Source organism: Nelumbo lutea, chromosome 1, assembly GCF_056320005.1.
Source record: "Nelumbo lutea isolate HS-2025 chromosome 1, American lotus-T2T, whole genome shotgun sequence".
NCBI lineage: Eukaryota > Viridiplantae > Streptophyta > Magnoliopsida > Proteales > Nelumbonaceae > Nelumbo > Nelumbo lutea.
Window position 1 is genome coordinate 176,270,105 of NC_142684.1, and position 10,083 is coordinate 176,280,187.

Consider the following 10,083-nt stretch of genomic DNA (forward strand, 5'->3'; position numbering starts at 1 on the left):
CAAAGAGCTCGCCAAGGAGCCAGGCAGCTCGGAAGAGCTCGCCACAAGCAGCTCGGCATAGCTCCCCTGGGCAGTTCGCCACTTGTAGGGTAGCTCGGTACAGAAGAGTAGTTTGGCGTATCGTAGGAAGATCTCATGCCTAACAACCTAGCCTAGACACCGACCTGTCGACTGACATAGGCGCCGACCTGACAACATGGCCTAGACACCGACCCACCGACTTGGGCGCCTGACACAAGCGCCATCCTGACAACCTCGAGGAGTTTAGCACCGTACCCTGGTTCTGACAGGATGTGACGAGTCTTACCGTTTGAGGGCTTTTCACCCACCTAACCCGCGAGGACTCCAGTATATAAATACCTCACCCCCCAAAGGGGAGGGGGAGAATGGAAAAAAAATGGAGGTAATCCCTGCTCTCTAGCTCTCTCATATCATCTTCAAGCTCTCTACAATCAAAGTGCTAACTTAAGCGTCAGAGAGTCCCCGCCGGGAAAATACCCCCGGATCCTCTGATTCAGTTCTCGTAGGTCTCTCAGCTCCTGCCGCCTACAAAGAGGAGGAAAAGGAGTTCTCGCATGTCCCTCAGCTCCCACTGCCTACAAAGGAAAGAAGATCACCTCATGCAGAGGGCAGTCGGGTGCGTTGCACCAGGGAGCTCCACCACTTTCTGAGTCACAGGCCGTCTAGTAGGGAGCTCACCATTAGGCAATTCGTCACCAGGGAGCTTGTCACCAAGCAGCTTGCCACCAAGCAGGGAGCTCGTCACCAGGCAACTCTCCACCAGGAAGTTCTCCACCAGGGAGTTCGTCACCATGTAGCTCTCCACCAGGGAGTTCGCCACCAGGCAGTTCTCCACCAGGGAGTTCGCCACCAAGCAGCTCTCCACCAGGCAGTTCGTCACCATATAGTTCTCCACTAGGGAGCTCGCCACTAGGCAGTTCTCCACCAGGGAGTTCGCCACCAAGTAGCTCATCACCAAGGCACTTCACCACCAGGTCAAATAACGATGTACTTAGCCAAAAAAAATTGATACATCACAAAAATTGGTACGTGACCAGAAGCGGTTACATCACAAATGTTGACAAGAAATTAATAGTCTCAAATTCTTATCTTTTCTATTCAAGAATACTAACAAAAAACTAACAAATTGGGGACTATTAATTTTTTGTCAACATGATTAATTAAAAAAATTAGATGACACGCAAACTCTTGACGAACATTTATATTTTTTCTCAAATATCACTTAACGTGTGATTAACAACTGATTAAGGACCGATACTAAATTAACACATTTTGAATGTTCAAATACTGAATTATCGCATTTTAATGTTCGAGGAGAAAAATGACACTAGGCCCAATTTTTTTTTTATAAAGTGAGGCCCGCACTGTAAGCGTAAACGGTACGAGGCCCGAGGCCCACACATTGGCTTCGACATTTTGATCCCCATTTTTCTTGGGCTGCACGCCCGTGATGCCGTTCACGCGAGAGACTGATACGCTGTTTTGCAGCAGTATCCCCCACACAAAGCTTCCACTTCCAGACGGTCATGGCTCACACAAAGCTTACTTTGCCGTCTACCGAAGCAACACTGGATCCTTTGCTTTCAAGATTGGATTTAATCCCCACTTACTTTTAGACCATTTGGTTCTCATAATACCGAAAACACCCCCTAAATCTTACCACAACAAAATAATGATCTCTCGTTGTAACAGACATCAGTGCATCCCACCCTACACTCTCTGCATCCTGACCGTTCCATGGCCTGATACATGACAAAACATACGGGGCCCAATTAGTAGGGTCCATCTCTCCTCCGTTAATTTTGGATGGTTGGGAATTGGGTCCAATCCACCGACCTAATTTGGGCCTCATAAACGTGATGAGAGATTGTAAATAAATCCACTTTCTTTATCATTAAATATTATTATTAATGCATGCATGCATGCAAAATATTTCTGAATAGGATTTTGTCGATTTCTACCCACCAGAACCCGCTGATTTGGTGGGTCTGGGCCTGAACCCTGGAATGGAATCTGGGTCTGCAGAGAATATATGGACTGGCCTGAATCCAATCTGCCGACACCGTATCATCCATTAAAATATATACATAAACAGACATCTGATATCGTATTGGGATGATCTATTTACAAAATTGGATCAAATTCGGATTTCGGAACTTATCTTTTAGTATTCGAATTGACGTCTATTCATCCGATCCGATTGAATTTTACAATACACATATTATCTAATTGTATAAATATATTTTATATGTATGCACAAGTTAAAATAATTAATCTTTTATTTAAAAATAATGAAACACCCTCGGGCTAATTTCGAATCCGACCCAAGACCCTTGGATCCAATCGGATTCCAGATCGGGATTTTCGGGTATAACTAAATCCTATCCTAATCCGATCCGATTACAGGTCCGTCTAGATTATAGCTCTGTGGACTGTGGAAGACTTGGACACCATTGAAACAATATTTGCCTGGTGGCTGGTTATCACGGTATGACCAATACAAAGTGATTTACAAAGTCTGATTTGGGTTAATGGAGGTTTGAGATTGAATGTGAAATAAGTTGCAGAAGCGGGTTGCTCATGCCTTAAATCTTTTTTTCCTGCTTTTCAGTAAACTTAACATGCAAGGGTAATAAGGTAGTCACGAGAGAGCGAGAGAGAGAAGAGTGCAGAGAAGCTGGTCCTGTTTGCTGCTTCAGAATTCGTCAGTGTCTTATTACGACACACGCATCAAACCAAACTCATCGTCTTTTTGCGACCATTTTATAAGGTGGTTTCTCGATACATATGTCATGTAGCGTCTCTGAAGCCTGAAGCTTGAAGGAGTATAGTTCTATTGCAGCAATTGAACATGGTTCTCAGGATCTCTCTTCCGTTTCTGGCCTTAGCTTTCTTCCTGTCTTCACCCACCGGAGAGGCTGTTGTTTTCAAATATCCGGCCGTGTTCAACTTTGGAGATTCCAACTCCGACACGGGTGAGCTTGTTGCAGGGATGGGCGACCATCTTGACCCACCTAACGGACAGACCTACTTCTTCAAGCCGTCTGGACGATTCTGCGATGGCCGCCTGATTGTTGATTTCCTAAGTAATTTCTTTGGATCCGCATTGCAGGTTTTGTAGTAGTCTAGAACTCTAGATTTAGGTTTTCGGGCCTGGCTTGTTTGCAGTGCAATTCTTATTTGCATTGGTAGAAAAATATGGGAGTGCAAATGATTTGAGTGTATGTTCTGATTTATATTTGTTTCAGCTTTTGCCTTTTGTTTTTTGTTTGCATTGCAGAACTTGAAGCAAGGTAAGGTAAAATCCAAAGCATAAGTGAACCAGAATTTGCATTCTTCTCATTTGCAGTTTTGTTTTGCACTCTCATGCATTTCAACTAGTGCAAATGAAATTGCACTGCAAAACAAACGTGGATTGTTAAAAAAAAAAATTCATGGAGGAGTTGAGACTCCATGGCCACGGGGGCTCATATTCTTTGAATTGCCTTATTTGAGGAACAGGAAATAGGGGCCATTCCTTGGTGAAATGGTAAAATCTTGGGCTGACAAGTGTGAGAATGTGGGTTTGAGTCTAAGAGTGGCTGCATTGTATTAAAAAATGCTGAAGTTTAATTCTGTATCTAGTTCTGGATTATACATTCTGTATTGTAAACATTATGCATACTGATTATTATGTAGCCAGGGTTATCTAATCGTTTTAGGCAAACGAAATGACTAACACCTTTCATACATTCACTTGTATTCATGATCAACATATACATGATGATCTCCCTACTGTTCCCCTGCAGAAACAAAAGATAGTTCAACCTACCTTACCCGTTTATTATTGTTTTGTATTTTGATGTAGTGGAGGCAATGGACCTACCGTTTCTAAATGCCTACTTGGATTCAGTGGGAGCGCCATCTTTCAGGAAGGGTTGTAATTTTGCAGCTGCAGCCTCTGCTATACTCCCAGCAACAGCATATTCAATCAGTCCATTTTCATTTGGGATTCAGGTGTCTCAATTCATTCAATTCAAAGCTCGAGTTCTTGACTTGCTGTCTAAAGGTATAATTAGTTGTTTTTTTTAATAAATTTTTGGAGTTGTCTGGTTGTTGGTCGCCAAAATTCTTTCTTCAAACTTATTCACTGCTCATTAGGGTTGCTCTATGCAGAACAATCATCTCTTTCAGAAACATGGCTAAGCCTCCCTCTCTCTCTCTCTCTCTCTCTCTCTCTCTCTCTCTCTCAGAAAGGGGTTAAATAAGTTTTAATTTAATATAAAAATACATATGATTGATGTGGGTATGGGTACCAATCTAGATCTTAAAATATGCTGTTTCCTAATTCAAATTAGAAATGGAGATCATCTCCTTTAATCACAAATGGTATCTAATTTTGTTTGGAAAAGCATCAGGATTTATGCTTTTAAAGCTCGAAAGCACAAATGCCCCAACTTTGGGGCATAGAAATGTTTTGCATTCATATTATAATGTTTACTAAAGTAATTCTGGCCAAGCACTCGAAAAAACTATTTGACTCAATTTTGTTCTTCACAGCCCAAAGCTCAAAAGAAAAAGAAAATATCCAGACAGAGGCTTAGTTTCTTCAGTCAAATAAAAAACCCAGATCAAATGCTTTTAAGACTTATCACATGGATAGTAGGTGCCACTCAAAATACAGTTGCATTCTTGCAATGATGTAGGTCCCATTTTAGACTTAAAGCATGTTTTTAAAGCATAAATTGAACTTAGTTTCTCGAGCCATATAAAAAGTCCAGCTTAATTAAAGGCTTTCCACATAGATAGTGGGTCCAAAGTAAAATACACATACAGTTGCTCTGTCCTGAGGACAGGTTCTTAGCTAGTGGATATATAAGTCTGGTAGCCAATAAGTAGTTAAAAACCTAGAAAAAGCAACCAAATCTATCATTTCTATCAATTATTGTTACTTCTGTGCACTAACTAGGTAAATACTTGGATGATAACCATAAAATGGAAGTTGTACAGTTTGTTTAGAGAAGACTTCTATGGTAAACAATGAAAGAATCCAGAAGAAATTGAGAATTGAATACCATTCTGTTTCACTCCAGTGAAATATTCATGCTACTGGAATATTTGAAACTTTACAGTAATGAAATATCTGTTCAACACCACGCACCTACTCTTGAATACCTATTGCTCACACTTAATTTTGCTACAACTATAAAAGTTAGTTGACAGCCACATTCTTAAATTCTTTGTAGGCAAGAAACTAAATAAATACCTTCCCCAGAAAAATTATTTCGAGCAGGGGCTTTACATGTTTGACATAGGCCAGAACGATTTTGCTGGTGCATTTTATTCTAAGACGGAGGATCAAATTATTGCTTCAATTCCAACAATTTTGTTGGAGTTCGAAGCTGGAATTAAGGTCAGGTGAAGTTTTGATTTAATGTATAAACTTGTCCATTCCTCTTCCTATCAGTATTTCCTTTATTTACTATCCCCACCTTTCTCAATCCATATGAATGTAGTTATATTATCAAGTAATTGAATTTGTTCTCATTTTTTGCTCTTCTTTCAGAGGTTATATGACCAAGGGGCAAGGAGGTTTTGGATTCACAATACTGGTCCTCTGGGATGCTTAGCTCAAAATATTGCCACATTTGGAAAAGATCCATCTAAGCTTGATGAGCTAGGATGTGTCAGCTCACATAATCGTGCTGCTAATCTTTTCAATTTGCAACTTCATGCTCTCTGTAAAAAACTACAGAGTCAATTTCTGGATGTAAATGTTACTTACGTTGATATTTACTCAATAAAGGCCAACCTTATTGCAAATTATTCTCAATATGGTAAGTAGAGCATCATTTATGATTGACTTGCTTATTTAACCAATAAATCTGTTTCTCACACTCACAGAACTTGCATATACTTATAGTTCTTGATTTCTCTGTTAAGGCAATGATTGAGTACTGGCCTGAATTGTCAATATGGATTTTTGAGAAATTAGCTTATTTTTGTACAAGGAGGGTTATCTATCAGCTTGAATATTGGGTTTGTCTTCAGCCCAATTAGTAAATTAAAGGAGATTCAAATGTTGTGAAGGTCTAGCAGTTTTTTTCTTTAATTATTAATACAGACAATCTCCTGATAGATACTTTGTTTCTTCAAGGAAACTGCATCTTGAGAATTCTCAAGAAAGTATTAACTAATACTGCTAGAAAGTTGAGAACATGAGAACTTTGGTACGAGAGCCAAGGGTCATGTCTAGAACCCAATCATTCTTTTTATCAGTAATGTTCCAAATTAAAGACCTTTGATCTTGCAAGATTGACACTTTTCAGGGTTTCAACAACCAATAATGGCTTGCTGTGGGTATGGAGGTGCACCATTGAACTATGACAGTCGGATCTCCTGTGGCCAGACGAAGACTTTGAATGGGAGCTCAGTTACAGCCAAAGGTTGCAATGATTCAACAAAATATGTAAACTGGGATGGAATCCACTACACTGAGGCTGCAAATCAATTTGTCTCAACTCAAATACTGACTGGAAAATATTCTGACCCACCTTTCTCCGACAGGATGCCATTCCTTTTCAAACTCAAGTTCTGAGGGGCCAATTTTCTATTTGTTATTTTCATCATCTAATAAATTGTATTTATTTTTATTTTTCTTAGTTTTTTTTATTATTTCTAAGTGTTATTATCCATATTTAAGAGAAACTTTATTTGTAAATTAGAGCTATAAAATGCAGTAGTAGTACCTCATTCTTTGTGATTATACATTATAAGATTCAGCATCACAAAACAAAACTTTGGACTTAGCCTACCATAAATTATCAATGTTTCGAATAACTATCCAGCAGAGTTGACTACATTCTGTTGCAAATGAGGGTGCAGAGTGCTACATTCCTCCCACCAATTATTCTGCATTGTTGTAATTACTGAAGAAAGAATTTGAGTCAATTCCATGGAAGAAAACAGAAGAGCAGAAACGCTTTCCCCATGGATACAAGTATTTAACTGTATTTTGAAAGCTGCAACTGATTATTAGGTGCATTAATGCCACCAATTGCCACATATCCTTGTACCCATTTATTGTTTATTTTGTTTGATGGTTATATTTATAAATGAGGTATATGCCTAGAAGAAAACAAGACAGTTGCAGGAAGGATGAACTTGTTTAGTTTAACCACCCCTCCCAACACCCCAGATAGCTGGGACCAGCATCAGGTGGCCTTACAGAAGTTGTTTCTTTTGAAAAATAAATTAATATATACTGGCAAAAGCAAAGGTTTTTTATGATAGTTTTCATAGTTGTGAAAAAAAAATAATGAGGATATGTTTTATAATAGTGCAGTTTATATGCACTCTTGGACATAATTCCAAGTCTACATATGCTCTCTGAATGAAACAGAGTAATTTAATAATAATACTTGTTTATACAGATAATGCAAAAAAGAAAAAGAAAAAAGAAAAAAAAAACTGTTCTTATCCTCTAGTGCTCAATTTCATGCAATCTGGTTTCTCTACATAGAATTTGTACAACTATCTGTTGTACTCATGAAACTCACTTTTTGGAGACATAAGCATAGTATTGTGCCATTGGGACAACAAAGGCAATCACTAACAAGCCTCCAACAACAAGAGAGAACTGTCCACGTTTCTCCTCTGTCTCTTCCTTGGTTTTAAAGTTGGTTTCTCGCTTGTTCTCCTTGAACTTTGGCCCTCCAGGATCTGGCAACCCATCAATGGCAGCAACAAGCCGTTTGGCTGTGCTATACACAGCTTCATTGTACTTTTCATCCGTAGCCAAGACTACAAGACACGACGCAGTAGTTCAATCATCCATAGATATTTTCTGAAACAAGTTTGTATTTCTATCCATCTTATTGAGTGAACATAAGATAAAAAAGTAAGTGGACAGTCAATGGCTTCGAGGGTATTAAAGTCGAGAGATTACCAGATTGGTTGTCTATGACTATTGGCTGCAAATGGTATCTATTTTGAATTTGAATTCGATCCATTTATAATTGGATCAAATACGATTCCACTCCCATCTGTCTGATAAAATCCGATTGGTTTTGATTTAAATATATATATGCTCATATATACTTAAAATTTATATTATAGTTTTACTAAATTGTTATAGTTCAAGTTTCATACAAGTTAATTTCAATTTATTTTGTTCATCCCCCCTATTTTGTTCATGAAATATAATATCAAAGTTATTTTTAGTTCATTTTATTAATAATATATAATATTTTGATCTTTATAAGTTTTACTTATACCAAGGTTCAAAATATCAATATGCTCGATATGCTGGTAGAGGCGTATCAGGCAGTACCGATAGCTTTTTTTCTTTATTTATTTTTAATTTTTTTTTCAAATATGGTTCAGAGGGGTCGGTTTAAGGTCCGTCCACCCCCTGAACCAGTCAAAACCCTGATACACCCTCTATAGGGGTGCATCGGGAAGCTCCCTATACGATACGTATCCGCCTATACGGCTTGATATGTGTCGATATTTTGAACCTTGATTAATACCATTCAATATCTAATTGCGATCTTATTTCAATTCGAGTGGATAAGATCCAACTCAAATTTGACTATAAACAAATCAAATTTTGAGCTACCTATATCCGATTCGATTGGATCCATTTGCATTCCATGCGTTCCTTCTAAGTAGTAATTTTTCTATTGCAAGTTGCTCAAATGCTCAAGAGCTCAGACTTCAAAGAAGAAGAAGAAAAAAAAAGAACAGTGTCTACTTACCAGGAAGGTTCTCAGATACTGTGGCATCAAGAACAGTGTCTCCAACAGCCTTGATGAATGCAGGCCCACCAGTGATCGCCCCTTCTTTCTGACTAGTAACGAGCACGACAATCCCCTTGTTGTTTCCTTCCTCAATAGTGGGATACCAGCGCTCCAAAACTTGGTCAGCATACTCGAAAGCATCAGCTTTGCTCTGCAATCAGAACATATTTTGGCAATTACAAACCAGAAAGCCTAAAGGCTTTTTCTTCTCTCGAATTATAAAAGTTCACAAAACAAAGAACTTCACCTCCTCAAATCATCAAATGGGTACCCTGGGATTTCAGAACTGCATTATATAGCAGAAAGATGATACTCGACCACCCAAAAAAAAAAAGATTAAAATGCAGATAAACTTACAGTGAGCTTGCGAACTGTGATAAAATTTATGTGAAAGTTCTTTCTCGATTCCAAATCTGACAACAACTGTTTCAAATCAGATCTTGTCACACGGCTAAGGACTCCCGCATCATCCACAACATACGATTCGGTTGGTGGCCCTCCACCGAGGACATCGAATTCTGATGCAAGTGCTGAATCACTAGACGAAATCGGGCAAAAGTTGATAGCAAGAGATAGTGCTAGAGCTGCTAATCCATGGTGGATATGTGACACCCAGCTTCTGGGGATTGAAAGTGGGGTAATTAGTGAAGAAGAAGAAGAAGAAGAAGAAGATGGTTTCCTTAGACTTGAATTGATGGGTTTGGTGAAGTAGACAAAACTGGATCTGGGTTGCAGAGAGGGAGATAAAATTGTTTTCGAAGATGAAGAAGAAGATTTCGTGCCGAAGAGAGGAACAAAAGAATGGGAAGAGAATATGGTTTCCATGGAGAAGAAACAGATGATCAATGGTGGAAAATAGAAGTGAGCATAGAGTGCTCTCTCTTTCTCTCCCCACTCTCACTCCAGTTCCTTCCTTTTTCTTGTTTTTATTTTTTAATTATTTTTTGTATTTCCATCGCTCTCATTTTGATGACTTGGATTTGGATTGGGTGGTCGCGTTTGGTAAAGGATAAGAGATTAGAGAAACGTTCTTGCAACGTTCATGGGAAAAAGATAATGGCATTTAGGTCATTCCACCTTATTATTACGAGGTCAGGAAAATACTTCTGCTCTGAGCTCTTTCCACGGTTGGATATCGAAGCCACGTAGTTCTTATCTCGGAAAATCCTACACTTTTTTGATTAATGGGTAACATGGTTTTAATATCCACCATTATTTTTTGATAAAATAACATTAATATCCACTATTAGGGGCATTCACTTTTCAAGGCGTTCACAAATTA

The 10,083-nt window shown here is 38.7% G+C and overlaps 2 protein-coding genes across 2 annotated transcripts; one reads left to right on the forward strand and one right to left on the reverse strand.

The window, feature by feature from the left end:
• The first annotated feature begins 2,466 nt into the window (after positions 1-2,466).
• On the forward strand, positions 2,467-6,798 carry LOC148879393 (GDSL esterase/lipase At1g54790-like). The gene is made up of 5 exons (XM_088960919.1): positions 2,467-3,107; positions 3,869-4,069; positions 5,247-5,413; positions 5,567-5,837; positions 6,330-6,798. The coding sequence occupies exons 1-5, from the start codon at positions 2,873-2,875 to the stop codon at positions 6,596-6,598; spliced, it is 1,143 nt and encodes a 380-aa protein (XP_088817045.1). The 5' UTR covers positions 2,467-2,872; the 3' UTR covers positions 6,599-6,798.
• A 585-nt stretch (positions 6,799-7,383) lies between these two features.
• LOC148879394 (UPF0603 protein At1g54780, chloroplastic-like) lies at positions 7,384-9,735 on the reverse strand. Its single transcript, XM_088960920.1, has 3 exons — positions 9,159-9,735; positions 8,760-8,952; positions 7,384-7,803 (listed from the first exon to the last, which is right to left on the reverse strand). The coding sequence occupies exons 1-3, from the start codon at positions 9,624-9,626 to the stop codon at positions 7,556-7,558; spliced, it is 909 nt and encodes a 302-aa protein (XP_088817046.1). The 5' UTR covers positions 9,627-9,735; the 3' UTR covers positions 7,384-7,555.
• Positions 9,736-10,083: the final 348 nt, after the last annotated feature.